At 45.4% G+C, this 18456-nt stretch overlaps 2 protein-coding genes across 3 annotated transcripts in view; one reads left to right on the forward strand and one right to left on the reverse strand.

Annotated features, from left to right (window-relative positions):
- The window catches only part of ODF2L (outer dense fiber of sperm tails 2 like), a 362976-nt gene that overhangs the window by 266821 nt on the left and 77699 nt on the right, over positions 1 to 18456 (forward strand). The window lies entirely within an intron of this gene.
- The window catches only part of LOC125130044 (calcium-activated chloride channel regulator 2-like), a 41833-nt gene continuing 26466 nt past the window's right edge, over positions 3090 to 18456 (reverse strand). The window contains exons 11-14 of one of the 2 annotated variants that reach the window (XM_047785394.1): positions 16404 to 16674; positions 12901 to 13071; positions 11904 to 12137; positions 3090 to 3601 (exon numbers count right to left, since the gene is read on the reverse strand). In XM_047785394.1, the coding sequence (XP_047641350.1) occupies positions 3159 to 3601; positions 11904 to 12137; positions 12901 to 13071; positions 16404 to 16674 (1119 nt within the window). In that variant the 3' untranslated portion in view covers positions 3090 to 3158. Of the gene's footprint in view, positions 3602 to 10917; positions 11733 to 11903; positions 12138 to 12900; positions 13072 to 16403; positions 16675 to 18456 lie in introns of those variants that run through there. The other variant, XM_047785396.1, reaches the window with a different exon arrangement.

Raw genomic sequence — 18456 nt, forward strand, 5'->3', positions numbered from 1 at the left:
GATTCGTTTGATATGAGCAGCTCTGACATTAGTGCAGTCAGATCCATCACATTGTGTTAAGTACATGATACAGTTAGGGGCCAGCGCCTCCAAAAATAATTACTCTGTAGCAGAAGGCAAGGCCTAAAGCAAATAAAATAACTTTTGGCAGACTTTCTAGTACTTATGTGCAGGTGCAAACATACTTTGGGGGCAGCCAACATTGCACACATAAACAGCAGTCTGCTCAGTGCATAGGCTACTGAACTCATTCCCTAAAAATCTCCTGTCTCCTGCTTCTATCTCTCTCCTATTGATACTTAACCTTCTTTGACTGTTCCTAAGAGCAAAGGTAAAAATGGAAGGGATATTGTCCTCAATTTCCAGAACAAATTTCTACATACTGCATAAAGCAACATGCTGGCCTATGAAATAATGATACCCAGCCACGTCACCTCCACTCCCTAGACTTCTCTTTCCTCTGCCAGGTAACTGAGCATCTGGCTCACATTTTTTTCCTCCTCTTAGAATCTCAGATCAAATGAAAGCACCGTTCACGTGGTATTCCACTAGTGACCAGTGCCTCGCCGCTTCTCGTTCTTGGCCCAACTCTTGTGTGTGTTACCATTTGTTCGGGATCAGTGCTACCCCCTGTCCAGTGGTTCTGTCCGGTTGATGATGGCTGAGATCTCTAAACCAGTATCTCCCCACAATTTACCACATCTTCCTCATTGTCTAATGCTTCACTCCCTCACAATCACTGACGCTTTCACCTGTTCGTGAGGTGAGAGCCCCCTTTCTACTCTGCTGCAGTGTAGCTCAGTTCATCACTTTAACACCCGTAGTCTATTTCAGTTTTGCCCCTTTCCAGTTCACTAATTTCTGGACTTGATTCCATTTGTCCACTCCTGTACCCGCAGGATGGGGGAAAATAAACCAGGTCCTTAAGCCTAGCCTGTTCTCCTGATTATTGCTCTTGAACACTTGAATATTTCCAGGCGTAATGCCCAGCATCTTTCCACATCTTATTAAACAGACATGAGTGAAGGAGCAGTTTGAAAAGCTGGCTCTGCTCCTGTAGAGCGGTGCTATTACCCAGCACAGGGCTTTGGATTACTCCCTTAACTCTACCTTTTCCTGTCTATAAAATGAGGACGCCGGAGTTCCCGTCGTGGCGCAGCGGAAGAGAATCCAACTAGGACCCATGAGGTTGCGGGTTTGATCCCCGGCCTCTCTCAGTGGGTTAAGGATCTGGCATTGCTGTGAGCTGTGGTGTAGGTCGCAGACACGGCTCGGATCTGGCGTTGCTGTGGCTGTGGTGTAGGCCAGCAGCTGTAACTCCAATTAGACCCCTAGCCTGGGAACCTCTACATGCCGCGGGTACAGCCCTAAAAAAGACAAAAGACAAAAGACAAAAAAAAAAAAAAGAGGAAGCCCACACTTCATCTAAGTATTTTACCAGCCCATTGAAGCTACAGAGAGGCAGATCCCAGGCTGTGAGGCGTGATGGTGACAGAGGGCGGAGGGACTGACTGCCTCTGGACACATGAAGTTCCCATCTGTGAAAATGCAGGCACTGCCAGCCTCGGCATGTGCCAGAGCAGACCCGGCACGTAGGATGAACCCAAGGAGGCAGCCTAGGCAGAGGCGTTTGCTGGACCTTTTACCCCCCAGCACTGCCGAGTCTCTCATACGGGTTTCGTGCTCTACGTCTCTTTGCAACTTGACAAAAGTGTCCGGAATTTCCTCCCACTCCCAAAAACCTCAACCTAATTTTCACCTTCAGTTGGCTCCAGGCATAAAACAGTTCTATTCCACATTACTGTTTGTATTTATCCAAGAAAGTTTTAACTTCTTTAATATGAAAATAAAAGGATGTTATTACTCAATAACCTTTAAAAATAAGAAGAGTAAAATTCAACAAAAGGTAATTTTTATTTCCTTGTGACCTGTACTCCCCTCTCTCTATTCACTCTCCACCCCTGTAGGTAAATAATCCTTGACAGAGAAAGAACTCCTGGAGTCTTATTTACACACAAACCCAGAATCCAGTTAATCATTTCCAAAGGCCAGCTAATCATTTCCTTGATTGAAATTGAGTCAGACTAAACACCCTATGTATGTATTAAAATAAGCTCAGAACTATGTCTCTCATTCTTTACTTAAAGCCTTCTGAGAGCTGGAGCCATTTTTACTGAACAACACCCAAGGCAATACCTTGGAGAGCTGCTTTGGTGAGAACAGGAAGTTACAAACACCACATTCAATAGATCACTGTTACCCAACCAGTGTCGGGGACAAAGGTACCACCTACGTTCTAAGGGTAGCTCTTACAGAACCAGGCCTTTGCGCAGTGGCAGTGGCATTTAGCTGCCGTATAGGTAACCAAATGGCAAGAAGTAAATAACTTTACAAACCTGCTTCATGTATAAAGTGTAGCTTGATTTTTAGTCAGAAACAGGCAACCTGTTCTGATAAGGGGAAATGAAAAATTAATCAGAGCCACTGAACAGTTGCTTCCTAGAGATGGTTAGACTGCATCATTCAGACCCAACCTCCTTTTCTCTGCTTGGGGCTGTTTCTCCTCTTCAGTAGATAAACTTTTCTTGACTCTTTGATTCAATTTTGCACTTGCCCGTCCTTGCTTTAAACATATTCCCTTAAAGAGTAACTTTTATTATTTTGTCCATAGCCAAAGCTTAAGTGTTTTCTAATTCCCCCCTACCTTGAATTAGTGTTATTTGTTTTTGTTTTGTTTTTTTTTGTCTTTTTAGGGCCACACCCATGGTATATGGAAGTTCCCAGGCTAGGTGTCATATTGGAGCTGCAGCTGCCAGCCTACACCACAGCCACAGCAACACGGGATCCAAGCCATGTCTGCGACCTACACCACAGCTCAAGGCAACACTGGATCCTTAACCCACGGAGTGAGGCCAGGAATCAAACCCACATCCTCATGGATTCTAGTTGGGTTCATTACCACTGAGCCACAACAGAAACTCCCCAAATTAGTGTTATAAATTTTTTGGTCTGCTTAGCATGTAAAAATCTGATCTATGCTATACAAAAACTCAAAGCATTATAATAATCAGATGTTAATTTTACTTTATTGGTATATTTTTTAAAGAGCAAAAGCCATGGTTTTTATATTTAAGAAGGAAAGTACTCTGTACATTTGTTTATAGTAATTTTGTTTCATTCCCTCTCTTATCTGCTCTCTTTTTCCTATTTAAAGTACAATGTATGATAACTATAGTGAGGCAGATGATTCCTATAAAACTTATTGCTGTCAAAACCCCTTTCAGTATAAGATCATCTCTAGCAAGGACAGGAGTAGAATTTGGGGGAATTGACAGAGATGCCTGGGCAATGTTAGATACAGCAGACCTTAAGGCGTTCCTATCTACCGCTCGTATTGCCACGTAAATTCGGTGGCGTCCTTGTGTCTCTCCATCAGCTTGATGTTCAGGTCCATTTGTGAAAAGCTCGGGTGAGAATGTAAACGTCTCCTTGGTACCAGCCTGCTGAGGCTTTAGCTTTGATGAGTTCACTAAAATGGCACTGTTGAAGTCATCTTGAATATTCTGCAGACTTTTACTTATTCTTATTTCATAGCTTTTAGCTGAAATTAAAAAAAATATGAACAGCAAGTTAAGTGATTTTGAGTAAGTTCTCTAGGTCGTTGGAAAGGGCTGATGATGATAGCAACAAAAAAAAGTTAAAAGACCTATAGGAATAAACAAATCAAGAATATGCATATAGACAAAACTTTGACATTACATAAGAACTCATATTAAAACCTGAACAAGAGAAAAGTCTTAGCATTTTTTTTTAAATATCAAGATTTGACACAGAAAGATGTTATTTCCCTAAGTTGTTCTGTAAATTTTACATGATTTTATCAAAAGTGCCTCTAGTTTCTATTTTAACAAGCTTATTGTAAAGTTTAAACAGAAAATAAATAATCACGTCTAGCCATATAGTCTAAAAAATAGCAATTTCTTAGTAGAAGGACTGACCGTAGATATAAAAACTCTGTAATGCTTTAATAACTAAAAAGCTGTCATACTGTTGCATGAAAGATTCATGTCTAAAAGTTGACCAAAATACATGATAAAGGTAGAATTCAAATTAATAGGGAAAAATACAAATTTCTTGTTAATGGCGTTTTGACAATTGGGTAAAAAGCTGTAAAATACAGGATCCATACTGCAAACTTTTTTTTTTTCAGGATAAACGTCAAAGTAATTAAAAATTTTGATGTAAAAAAATAAAAATATTAAGTATTTAGTAGGAAACAATATATGAATTTCTTTATAAACTTAGAGTAAAAAAGGCCTTCTATTTAAGACTCAAAATTCAGAAGCCATAAACAAAAAAATAATAACTTTAAATACATAAAATGAAAATTTTCTACATGGGAAAAAAAACCTCTTAGGCAAAATGTAAACATATATGTTAAGTGAAAAAAATACTTATATCTTAATTCAGAGGTAAAGTTTAGTTTTGGTCATGGTTGAGAGTGGCTTCTGATGGACTAACTTACCATCGGATAACAAGTATAAACTCTGAAGAAAGAAATGAAAAAAATAAAAAACTACTGAAGCACTGGAATCTAAAAAAAACAAAAAGCAGAAACCAGACAGAATCCATAGGAGATACAACCCATAAAAGAAGGGAACCAGACTGAGAATTATTCGTGTTTATACAGCTTTTTCCATGAGGATTTTCTACTTCAGAACAGATGGCTGGAACTGATACAGAAAGCCACTGTCATCTCGGTCTGAAAATGAAGAGGACAGAGTGTGGGATTGCCAGAGTGGCTGAAAATTTAGGGAGCCAGAGAGGGATGGCCCCAAATCTATGTACTAACATCTCTCAAAACATTGGAAGACCTCTGAATCATGGACTGTTTGGGTAAAAAAAAGCTAGGGCTCAAGGGGAAAACAACAGCTAGATAGTGAAAAATGGAGCAGACTTTGACACCGGTGTCCACCACAGGAGAAACAGAGTCTGGAGTGTGAGTCTTGCCACATTGCAGGAGCGAGGTCAGTACCTTGAGGTGTCCATTAAAACACTAGGAAAACTGCACCATAGGAAAAACGATTGTGCCCCAGAATTAAGGGATATGCCCTATGATTAAGAGCAAAACTAAAATGGACAAACTCTAGCCAAAAGAACAAAAATTAAGCTTCCTCAAATTCAAGATGATCCAAGGTATCTACCAGAAACTTTTTCAGAACTCTTCAGAGGAATATAACCAAGTCCAGAGTCTATAATTTACTACCACACTGTCCAGTATACAATTAAAAATTACTAGATACACAAAGAAACAAAAATGTGATATATGGTCAAGAAGAATATCAGCAAATAAAAAGTCGTAAATGACTGAGATTTGAAGTTAACATACAAGGACCTTGTATGTTACAGTTTACCAGACGCGTCAGATACAGTCAGAGAAGAGATGTGCCATCGGAGGAAAGCTAAGGGAGTCTCGTAAAAAGTAAACGGAAATCCCGGAACTGAAAGGAAATACAATGAAAAACTTCACTTGCGAGGATTAATAACATGTTGGGCACAATTGAAGAAAACATTTAACCTTGAACACAGGCTCATTAAAATATGCAAACTGAAGCACTAAAAAAAAAAAAGCGAAATTGCACAGACCCCCAATGACCCTTAAGATCCACTGCGATTTCATATAATGTGTTTGTGTATGATGCAGCATCATGTTTTTTATTTTTCATTAAAGTATAGTTGACTCACAATGAAAATAGTAGAATATAAATGTTGTCTAGGAAGGAAAGAAGAAAAGGAATAGAACAGACATTTCTTGAAGGTGTATTAACTGAAATATTATAAATTTGATTAAAAGAACACTGCACAGACTCAAGGAGCTCAGCAATCCCAACAGAATAAGTATCAGAAAACCATGCCGAGTCACATCATGGCCAGTCTTCTAAACACCAAGAGAAGGAAAAGCAATTTAAAGCAGCTGGGGAAGAAAACACTTTCTATCTAGAGAAGCAGCAGTAAGAGCAACTGACTCATCAGGAAAAAAAAAAAAAAAAAAAAGAGAGTGCTGAAGGAAGCACATGTTGCCCTATAATTCTACATTAGAGGAAATCGCTTTTAAAATTGAAGAATGCATTTTCAGATAAATTACTGTCAAGAGAATTTTCATCCAAAGACCTCAACTATGAAGGGAATGGGGCTCGGTAAAAATTCTGATCCACGGGAAGAAGAGGACGCCGACCGATGACTCTACAGGTAACTACGGAGGGTAAATGTTTTCTCTTTAAAATTTCTGAAAAACACAATGGATGGTTTGAAACAAAAGCCATAACAGTGCATTGTGGGGTTTATAACAGATACACAAGTAAAATATCTGACAGTAAGACCACAGAGGGTGGCCGAGTGGTAAATGGAATTAACTTTTGCAAGATTTTCGGGTTATCTGTGAAGTGGTATAATATTAGTCAAGACAGACTGTGACACATTAAGAAAAATGCAGGTTACAGAACAGCTAATTTAGAGTGGGTAAGGGCAGGAATTTGGTTTTTATTTTCCTTATATTATTTTGATTTTTTAAATTGCGGTAAATACGCATACCATAAATTTTGCCATCTTTACCACTTTTTAAGTACCTTGTTCAGTAGTGTTAAGTACATTCACATAGCTGTGTGTTTTGATTTTCAAGCCATATGAATATTACAATTCAAAGATAAAATTATAGATAACGAGTAATTACTAGATGCAAAAAAAGAAGGCTGCCTGTAGGACTAACCCACTCTAATAATATCATCTTATCTAAAATAACTAAAAATAGATTTAACAATGAATAGAGCAGCTTCCAAAGGAAGATTTAATTCCCAGAAATAACAAGCACAAGAGTCTCCGAGTTTTAATTTAAAATTTAAAATATTCTAGTCACTGCATTTTGGACCGTTTCCAAATTGGTAATAAGTTTTATTTATTTTATTTTATTTATTTATTTTCTTATTAGGGCTGCACCCACGGCATAGGGAAGTTTCCAGGCTATGGCCTGAATCAGAGCTGCAGCTGCAGGTCTACACCACAGCCACAGCAACTCAGGATCCAAGCCGCGCCTGCGATCTACACCACAGCTCATCGCAAAGCCGGATCCTTGAGCCAGTGAGCGAGGCCAGGGATCAAACCCACATCCTCGTGGATACTAGTCGGGTTCTTAACCCACTGAGCCACGACGGGAACTCCTGTAATGTTTTAATAATGAGGCTAACACTCTTCCTGAGCGGTCATTACAGTAAAGAGCCCTGAAGACTGTCAAAACAAAGTAAGCTTCATATTCGAATTTGTCAACGAGCCAGTCTTCTCTGAGTGAACGCACTTGAGTTGCTCCTGCTGTGGGTCAAATACGAGGGACAGACATGGACGAGCAGCTGGGCCGACCATCGCTCCTGCCCTCACGCTGCAACATGTGCTCCTGCCGGGTCCGCTGTTCTCTGCGGAGAAAGCCCTCCCCGTGGGGCTCTCCCAGTCTTCGCCTGGACACTGCAACTCGTAATATTTCATACGCCTTAGCATCTGCAAAGATCTTCCACACACCCAGCCTCTCCATGTGAGGCTGATCAGCCCATTGTCAAATGAAAAAGACTGGGACTCAGGTGAACCGTGACAACAGTCAGGAAGCCCTAGTGCTGGAAGGGAACTCGTTTCTTCTCACTCCAAATGCACTTCCTTTCTACTATGAGTAACTGCTACCGACAAGGGCGGCTGTGCAGCTGCAAAGACTCAAAACCAACTCAGCTCACACTCTCGGGAAGCATCTCCTTCTGTTTGCAAGAGTTGCCTTCCCCCTCCCTGTGAAAATGGAAGGGGGCTGGTTCTGTATCTCGATCTCTTAGATCTACTCCTCGTTCTGACCTCTGCCTCTCCATTCCCACTGCGTTTCGGCTCATGAGAGCAGCTGGAAGGCCACGGACAAGGCACTGAACCTCCTAGGGCCATTTCCCCCTTAAAACAGGCAGTCAGATGAGTGTATCTTTAAGAGCCCCACTCCCTCCCCGCCCCAGGCTGCAAACTGCTATAAATGCTGGTATTTACTGAGCCCTTAGTATGGACAGACCCTGTTTTAATCCCTCTTGGTGCCTTTTCTCATTCAGTTCTCGCAACAGCCCTCTGAGACGGGGAGTCTTACTATCTGCTTTTACAGATTAGAAGCCGGAAGGTTAGCAAATTAAGCCTAAGGATGCACAGATCAAAAGGAGGTCTGTCTGACTCCAAGCTCCATGCTTAGCACTGGGCTGCATGGCCTCCCTGGGCCTCGAGGCCTCCTGTTTCCCAGACTCCTTGCCACTTTTCCTTCACGGGGTCTTTACCAATAATTCCTTGTAGGGAAACCCTGGACTTGGATTCAGGACGTGGGAGGGAATCAAAGACTTGACCCATCCTCAAGGCGTTTGCTCGTCCCCGGGGGAGCAGCCTCAGCTCCCCTCTTCATCTGAAGTGCCGGCCACCCTCTCAGGCGGATTTGAGCCTTCTTCCACCCCAGGGGCAGAACTGAGGGTCGGGGTGAAAGAAGTGGGGAAACGATGCCGTCGCTGGGCAGCTTTTTCAGAAGCAGCGGGTTTCAGCAGTTTGGAGAGCTCCCGCGTTCAGGGACGCTTCCGCACACCGTGGTGGGTCCATGTCAGCAGGAAACCGAGTGCTGGAGGACACAGCGGGCGGCCAGTGGGGCGGGAGAGGCTGAGCCTGGGGCTCTCTGAGGCCTGGCCCTCCGCCCGAGGCCCCGCCCAGGCTCCTGGCCGGGCTCTGCTGCCACCCACACTGACCTCTAAATGCTGCCAACACCTCTGTCCCCAAAGTCTGAATTACGCAAATGGCATCGAGTTGTATGTAAATTGGCTTGCTGACCATTTTACGCCTTTTTTCTTTCTTTCTTTCTTTTTGTCTTTTGTCATTTCTAGGGCCGCACCTGCGGCATGTGGAGGTTCCCAGGCTCCGGGTCTAATCCTACACCACAGCCACAGCAATGCAGGATCCGAGCCATGTCTGCGACCCACACCACAGCCCACGGCAATGCCAGATCTTTAACCCACTGAGCAAGGCCAGGGACTGAACCTGAAACCCCGTGGTTCCCAGTTGGATTTGTTTCCGCTGCGCCCCGACCAGAACTCCAATGCCTTTTTTCTTTTAACATAGGATTGTGGAGTTCCCGTCGTGGCGCAGTGGTTAACGAATCCGACTAGGAACCATGAGGTTGCGGGTTCGGTCCCTGCCCTTGCTCAGTGGGTTGACGATCCGGCGTTGCCGTGAGCTGTGGTGTGGGTTGCAGACGCGGCTTGGATCCCGTGTTGCTGTGGCTCTGGCGTAGGCCAGCGGCTACAGCTCCGATTAGACCCCTAGCCTGGGAACCTCCATATGCCATGGAAGCGGCCCTAGAAAAGGCAAAAAGACAAAAAGAAAAACAAAACCCATAGGATTGTAAGTTCTAAGAGTGCAATGCCGTCTTAAATTACTTTTATATAATGTTTAGCACTGCACTGAGCTCTAATATATTATCTAATATTATGTTATATGATATGATATGATAATGCCTTAGCAAATAATATGTTTTCATGTCAATTTATGGAGGAAACATAGAATACACTACCTTTACAGCAGAAATAAGGATCCTGTGTGGTCCTCAGTTTAATGCTCATTTTGCCCACACTCAAAGAGAACCTAAGGAAATACTCCATTCCATAGCGCCGTCTCTCTATGCATGCATCCCCAGAGATGCCAGTGATGTGGCGATGGCTGCTTATTCCACGGACTCCGTCGTTTTTTTCCAGGATGGTGCGTACAGTGAAGCGTTGGCACTGGGTATATACTGACAGACCTGAGCATGTGAGCTGTTTATCTCCTGCTAATAAGGTTTTAAGTGCAGTCAAATGTATCCCACTTGCAAAGCCAGAGACCCTACTGTTTCTAACTCTGGCCACAGAGGCGAGGAAACCGCCTTCCTAGACGACAAACACAGGCGAGAAACACAGGCGATGAAAGCCCAGGATGATGAGTTCAGCAGGCCCTACCTGCTAGTTGATGTGCTGTGGCCAGTTGGTCCGTTTTGCCATTGCTGGGTCATGAAATCCGTTATGACAGAGTGATCTCAGCACCTTGAAACACATCCAGCCACTCCCACCCCGACCCACCCGTCCTGTGGTTTGAGGGTCTGATACAGCAGCTTGGTCTGTTCCCTCATCCCGCTCATCGGGGAGGTTTGTGTGAAGTGCGACTTCTTTCTTCCCCTTAGTGCCCTTTGCGATATCAGTTGTAAACTCAAGTCCCATTTGGTCATAGTTCTTTTCAAGCCATTCAGAACCGCTAATGGTGCATGTTCACTTTCTTTCTCCTCTTTTAATTTAACGGCATGGTTGAAACCACCAGTGCTCTTGAGGAGAACAGTTCCCAGTCGTAATGGGAGTCTGAGCTTGTGTTTGTCTCCTAACACACTGCCGTGCCCCTGAGGCCGTGAGAGCAGTGAGAAAATGCTAGAAGGCAGGTACCACTCCAACCCTGACACACAGACGGGGTGAGTCCTGGTGACCCCTTACTCCAAGTGAGGAGCTCGAGAAAGTTCGTGGGCCCACTTATCTTTCCTTTGCTATTTTCTATGTCATCTCAGTTCATGTGAAATAGACAGTTTAGTCCTATTTTCCACATACACAACTGAGGCTTACCGAGTTTGAAGATTAATCAGCTATCCTCATAGCCAGAGTGGGAACTATTTTTTTCCTGTTAACTGACAGTTGTTTCCCTTATACAAATGATATGCCCTTCCCACAGTTTCAATTATTTCACATCCCTAAACCTTAAATTAGGAGAATCCTTAATTCAGAATGGAAAACATTTCATTTCCTCCTTCTCTGCCGAGAAGAGATAGGTTGTGATAACAGAATTTAAAGACAAAATTACAATATTGACTATGTCTCAGCAGTGCAGAATCATTTGTAATTAAGATGCTTCTGGAGGCAGTCATAAACAATATTGACTATGTCTCAGCAGTGCAGAATCATTTGTAATTAAGATGCTGCTGGAGGAAGTCATAAACAGAGAAGTATAAGCCAAGGAAAAATGATCCAAGTTGAAAGCAAGACTGGCAAAGGCCCAAAGTGGTCCCTGACCACTTTGACCGATAGTGACAAAATCGGCTCGTAATGGAGAAGGTTGGTTCCTGGGGAATCTCAACCGGACTCAGCAAATAAACCATTTAAATGTGTCATCAGCAGCAGTCATGCTCTGATAACGGTAACGATGTTGGAGAAGTTATTCGTTCAGAAAACTCAGTCTGTTGAGTTGCTCCTGGGATCAAGAGGTGAGGCAGGTGGCAGCCTGAAGGCCACACAGGCGTTAGGAAGGGGGGAGAGGAAGAAGGACCCCGTCCACGTCCAAGCAAGGGTCAGACAGCCTCCGTCAGGGCACGGATCCCGGCCTCCTAACAGAAATCGTGGCCGGAGCAGGAAAGGACGGTGCTCCGAGTTTTGCATGAGTTATGGAATTATTCCCCTAAGCATGACTTGTACATCCTTGAATAAATACTCACCGTCCAATCTTCAGAAAACTAATTGCCCCCAGTATTTGGAAATCCATGCTCTGCAATGCAGAATCCACTTCTTCTGACTAGACCACCGTTAGGTGTGGTGGTGTGTCCCAACAAAGACTTCTGTGGCTCAGCGTCCTTCAGTTTGCCAGGGCCTCTTCGGCCCTGGGGGAGCGGAGACAGTCTCCTCCTAGACGCCAGGGTACGTGGCTTTGTCAGCACCTCAACCCTTTTCATGACAACCCTCTGCAGCCTTGTCAGCTCTAAGCCCCCAAAGCTATTTTTTACCCGAATCGCCCCTGACATAGTTATTGAAAATGCCACCTTCGAGAAAAATGTGTAATGAAACCAAGACACCTACCCTGGCCCTGATCAAAGTCTTCTCCAGGTGCAGTCCAAGATAAAGCCACCTCCTCTTCTACTTTTACAGCTTCCAGGTCAATAATTTTGCACGGGGGAAACATGTCAGGGTGGGGGCCAGCTGGAACGCCCAGCACAGAAAAGGAGCCCCCCGAGGTTGCTCGGCTAAGGCCCCACTTTTGCTCCTCCTCACTCCTGCCCACGGGTTTTCTTGGGGCGTTCATCTGAATATTGCCTGTGACACCAAAGCAAAGAAGAGACAAAATGACAAGTTACAATCTCCCGAAGGGCTTCTCTTTGCAGATTCTGCAGAGGCGTTTGCAGACCCTTTTCCTTTGCCACATCTTTGGGACAGCAGATTGTTTACTCAGCAATCCATCTCCACGCATCTGCTCATTCACTCAGGAAGTATTTTGAAGGCACGTGCTGTGCCGGGAATCACGGACAAAGCGCAGCGTCTTTCATAGACTGTACAGTCTATTTATAAATGTATATTTACAAAGTGTGGTGGAGATAAGACGGAAAAAAACCAGAATGCTAAGAGAGAAAAACACGCAGGAACACACTTTAGCGGAGTATCAAGGAAGGAACGTTTAGAGGCTCCTGAAGGATGAGCGGGTCAGCCGAGGTGAGAGTGGGGGTTCGGGGTCTCCAAGACGAGGGAACGGGTTTTGTAAAAAAAAAAAAAACAAAACTCTGAGGTGCAGAAAAGCTCTGCAAATTAGAAAAACTTAATTAAATGGAGTTCCTGTTGTGGCTCAGTGGTTAAGAACCTGACTAGCATCCATGAGGACACAGATTCGATCCCTGGCCTCGCTCAGTGGGTTGGGTTAAGGATGTGGTGTGGCTGTGGCTGTGGTGTAGGCCGGCAGCTATAGCTGCAATTTGACCCCTAGCCTGAGAACATCCGTATGCCATGGGTGTGGCCTAAAAAGAAAAAAAGAAAGAAATATAAACATTACATGATGTTATTCAAATAACAGTGTAACGAGTCTTACCGTTTGTTATGTAACCTGGCACATACATAGCGTGACTTCCTGGACCAGAGCGGGTTGCGGCCCTGACGCTGGGCGGGTGACTGACATGTACCTTCAAGCTGTATCTACCATTTCCAGCAAAGGAAAAAAAATACCTCGAGTAAATTCCATCGTTTTTGATAACATCGGCACCTGTTCATATAAAAAAAAGCTCAGTATCAACACGTTATCAGTTGATTACTAATATGTAATTAAATCATTAAAAAATAAGATTATTCCCCTTGTTCTTCCCCTTTTAGCATATGCTGTCATGGTCATAGCTTCTTTTTTTTTTTTTTTTTTTGCCTTTTCTAGGGCCACTCCCGCGGCATATGGAGGTTCCCAGGCTAGGGGTCGAAACGGAGCTGTAGCCACCGGCCTACGCCAGAGCCACAGCAACACGGGATCTGAGCCGCATCTGCAACCTTCACCACAGCTCACAGCAACGCCCAGTGCTTAACCCACTGAGCAAGGCCAGGGATCGAACCTGCAACCTCATGGTTCCTAGTCGGATTCGTTAACCACTGAGCCACGACGGGAACTCCTAGCTTTTTTTGATATTATCTGGTGATTCAAATTCCAGTGAGTCCACAGTTTCTCCCTATAATTCCTTAACCTGGAAAAATTACTTTTTCAAGGTGAATGATTGTACCTGCTTCAGTGCTAACAAAGCATTCACTAATCACCTTTAGAGCTCTCCTCCCTATTACCAAGAATAATTCCAGGTTTCTCACAGCAACCAAGCACACTCCTGAGCCTGTTTACAGTCACAGACTCTTTTGAGATAAAAGCTGTTCTGCTAGAGAATACACGAGTGTGCACGTAGGCCCATTTTTATCCAATTTCAAGGGGTTTGTGAACACCCAGAAGCCCCGACGGCAGTGTCTTTGGTGGCTGATGGAACAGTGCAGAGTGTTGAAGTTCCTCGTTGGAGGTACGTGGAACTGCTGTTCCGAATCCCAGGGTCTCACGGATGCTCCCGTGGGGCCTGACGGGCTCTGGTTCTGCCCCCTTGAGGAGGACGTGCCTTGCTTCCGGAGGCCTCCTGACACTTTGGCCAACGCTAGAATCTCTCCTTCTGCAGTGACCCTCAGAGAGCCATTCAATCCCAAACCAGGTCCACCACTGGAAGGCAGGAAAACCGAGCCTCCAAAGCACCAGGAGAGGCGCAGCTTAGGCAAGGGCACATCAGATGCACTGTTCAGGTCCCGGCGGCCACACCAGCAGGCAGCTTGTCCTGCTCTAGGGTCTGCTCAGATCTCATGCCACCCACGCAGCCCTGTCTGCCAGCAAGGCCTCGTCCCTAACGTGCTCTAGACCCCGCTGGAGAGGCAGGGCCACTCCCTAGCATGAAGACGCAGAGGTATATTTCATTAAAATAAAGCATGCTGAGCAACTTATGGTCATAGTAGTTTTCAAGAATGTTTTTATCTACTGGAAAGAAGCCCAATCTTGGTACTGGGTGGTTTGATGATTAACAAGATCTCTGTCTGTCCTGAAAAGATAAAGGAAAACCTTTCCTGCGTGGTTACCCCTGCTACCTCTCTTTTATCTCTGAATCAGAAAGAAGTAGGAAAGAACCCTGGCTTGGGGGTCAGGGGACTTGCTTTAAGGTCTGGATCTGCCACTTAGCAGCTGTGACCCAATCTCTCTGAGCCCCCGTTTTCTCACCTATGAAATGGGGATCGTGATGGTCATTTGAGAGTGTGCATCAAAAAATATATCTGGGAGTTCCCGTCGTGGCGCAGTGGTTAACGAATCCGGCTAGGAACCATGAGGTTGCGGGTTCGGTCCCTGCCCTTGCTCAGTGGGTTAAGGATCTGGCGTTGCCGTGAGCTGTGGTGTAGGTTGCAGACACGGTTCGGATCCTGCATTGCTGTGGCTCTGGCGCAGGCCGGTGGCTACAGCTCCGATTAGACCCCTAGCCTGGGAACCTCCATATGCCGCGGGAGCGGCCCTAGAAAAGACAAAAAAAAAAAGGCAAAATACATATATATAAATTATAAAACATTGTACAAATATACATTTTATTGTTCGTTAATTTTGTTAGCAGATAAATATTACTTCCCCTGTAAAAATAAACATTAGACAACTATGCACTTGTGTGTAAAGTAGTGGGGGGAATCTAAATTTACACTTCTATGTTTAAACAGTCTTTCCATTGCTTCTCTCGTAAGGAATCTAATATGCACCAGATAAACTAAGTAGTTCCAAGGAATAAACGCAAAGCCAGCTGAGCCTGCTGAGGTGATCTTTCCTGAGAGAGCGGCTCTGTTTTCCAGGCCAGCCCGCAGGCTGGGCCGAGGGAGGAACCTTGTGCAGAGTGCCTTTTTGGACTGTCTACACAGAGGGAAGGTGTGGCCAGGGTTTAGCAATCAGTCTGAGAATGGTTTGGATCCATTCCAGTGCTGCTGTAGTATCCTCTGCGGTGGACTTGAACCACAGCCCTTTGCCTGGACCTTTGTTTATTAATGCCCCCGAGAAGGCCAGGGCAGGATGCGATGGCCTTGCCAAACCTACGACGCTTGGAAAAAATGCTGTCTCTGAAACAGCAGGGGAAGGAGTACGATTTTAGAGGTAGATCAAACGTTGGCGCTGCCAGCATAGACTTTGAGGGCTCTTGTCATTCTGAGGATTTCGTTTAGGAAAAGAACAGACTAGAAAAGATACAACAACAAAGGAGGTGGCTTTTAAAAATCATGGAAGTTAGTCAGAAAGGGTCCAGGTGCTGCTGTCGGCCCAGCGGGGGCTGCGCTGTCTTGGTGGGCAGGGCGATGCTGAGGCTCTGACCTCTGGGCAGAGCGAGTGCTTTGAAGGGTTTTGCTGTTTATTCTGTTTTCCCGGCGGTGGGAAATCCCTCTCCTGATTGCACTAGGCTCGCTGGCCTGGTCTTCTTGTGACCAGACCACACCTGGAAGAGGCACCAGCCGTGCCCTCCCATCCACCCAGCTACTCGGCTGGAGAACAGTGGACGGTCAGCTAACGGGCCACAGCTCATTTCCAATTTTCTCTTCCACAGCTGGGTCACGGAGGGAAAAAATGGGTTAACTGCCCTTGCCGCTCCCTTCTTGGGCTTTCATTTGCTCTTTTAATCGTCCAGTCTAACTATTGGGCTCAGTGAGTGGTAGAGAACCCCAGAGGAACGTGGGCAGGGCTGCTGGCCTTTCGAATGTGGCCAGCCTCTTTGGACAAGGGGAAGCCAAGACCTTGGGGGTGGGCCACCTCCCCCTCCATTCTGCTCACGCACAGCCACTCTGAGACGCCTCCAGGAGACCCTCTGTCCCCACGTTCCCATTGGCTTTCCTGTGCCCATGGCAACCTGCTGCTACCTAATGCCAGTGAGGCTATGAGAATTTGAGACTCTCAAAAGATTGGGTAAGAAAAATGATTGAGTTGGAAGAATTTTAAAGATAAGCTTAATGTTGATACTGCAGCATCAGAACAGCTGTTGAGACTGTGAAAAATGACCTGACATCCCATGGTACCTGCTCCATTATCCAAAAGTCGCAGCGTAACAGGATCTGCAGCCTCTGGCTCAACTGTAGCTGTTACAGTGGCGTTGAGAATGGGATAAAACCCCCTTCTGACAATTGCATAAATCATCATGGGATGGGGAAAGCGGGTGCTGTCTCTCTCCACAAAGGCTTCCACAGTGGCAGGGGGCACGGCTGGGAGGGAGGCGCGAGAGGTCACTGTCACTTTCAAGGCTTGAGGAGAATGGTGGCTATTGTTCAGTGTGTAAGTCCACAGCCCCGGCTGCAAAACAAAGACCGTTTGTCAGGTGGGAAGAAAAAAACCAACCCGAATTTTAAAGCATAAACCTAGCCTCCAAGGGTCGTTTGTTCTTATTTTGTTAATGTTGCATTTCTAAAATACTTCAAAAGAATGCCAAGAAGAATAATGTTGGTTAAGAGATAAGGAAATTCAGTGTGGACATGGCTTTCAGAGTTCAAGTCACTGTGGTTTAGGTAACTCTTGAGGGAATCACTACCCTTAATTTATCTCTGGGGAAGGACCCATCTTGATTCACATTCTTGGAAGATAATAGGAACAGTGTCCAGCTTCAGAGCACTTTGCAAATATTGGTCTGAGCCGCTTCCCTTGGGAGGAGGGCCAGTGTTTGTATTCCTCTTACATATGGAGCAAAGTCCAGCAAGTCAGAGGACAAGGATGATTCACGTGGCTAACCTGGACCCAAAGGCAGCTCTAGGCTTCGTTCCCTCCACTTCCTTCAATACCCCACGCCCAGAAAGCTCAAGCAACAAAGCCCCCAGACACATTAGGGACCAAGAAAAGAAACACTATTTTTAATAGATCAGGATTCCACAAGGTCTCTGTGGAGTGATTCATAGAAATATTGCTACATGCCGTCCTCTTGCCTGCCTGTGCTGCCTGGGGGAAAACTGCCAAAAGCAAGTCTGAAAGAAAAAGGCTGAAACTACAATGTAGCAGAAATTCGTTCCTCTGATAAAAACGCACGCGTGTATTCCTTTTTCCTTCTTCTTTCTGCTGCTCCTTCTCAAACCCTGGAAGTAGCAGGAGGAAGAAGAGGGGAAACAAGGGGTTAAGGGTTGCCGTGGTGGGAAGTTAAGATGCCACCACGCCCTGCCCTTTCGTGTGCGTTGGCATTTCCAGTGACATCACACCTGAAGGATCAAGATCCTCTATCCTAGGAGTTTTTCTTTTTTTCTTTTCTTTTTTCTTCTTTTTTGTAATTGTAACATGAGCAACACGGACAGAAACCTTCACATGGGAAATTTCTCTTTGGTGTAATAAGCGTTTTGGTTCAGGGCACGTAATGCAGACGAAGAGGTCAGGCAACAGCAGCGAGAGGTAGGTGACGTGTTCCGGGTCCTTGTGCGCAGATGTGGAGAGGCCATGATGCATCTGGGGAGAAGCTCAGGAAGGTAGAGCCGGGGTGTGTGGGGGAGTGGCTAAGAGGTACGTTTGAGCAGAAGCCAGAACGTGAAGGGCTTGGCATGTACCATAGTAACCACATGGATTTTATCCTGAGACCGTCCCAGAGTTTTACGCGGGAGACAGGATCGATCCGGTTTGTGCTTTGAGGGATCGGCCTGGTAGAGGCGACTGATGGCAAGGAGGCCGCTGAGGCTGTGAGTTTACCCGGTTATCTGCAGGGAAGGGGCTCGGGGCAACTTCAGGAGAGGATCTGATCAGTTCCCCACCCGGCTCAGCAGCTTTCCTGGTTCCTGCACCAGCCGGCATCCATCCAGCCTCATCCCTCCCTCCCCTTTTCCTGCCCCAAGTCCCCACTTACATGCTCTTTGGTAGCTCATCCGTATCAAACTAGTACCTGCAGTCACTGAAAAGCCTCGCTCATCTCCTCGGAGCTTTTCTTCCTGCTACTTCCTCTGCCCAGAATGCCATTCACGCCTCTGGCTCCTTAACCCCCCACACGTCCATGCTGAGGTGCTCCCGTCCAGGAGGCATCCTCCTTCTCCCAGTGCCTGCATGCACCCTGTGTGCTCTGATAATCTGTTCTTGCTCCCCTTACGGGGTTTTATGCTAAAGCCCCTA

The sequence above is a fragment of the Phacochoerus africanus genome, chromosome 6 (assembly GCF_016906955.1).
Source record: "Phacochoerus africanus isolate WHEZ1 chromosome 6, ROS_Pafr_v1, whole genome shotgun sequence".
Classification (NCBI taxonomy): domain Eukaryota; kingdom Metazoa; phylum Chordata; class Mammalia; order Artiodactyla; family Suidae; genus Phacochoerus; species Phacochoerus africanus.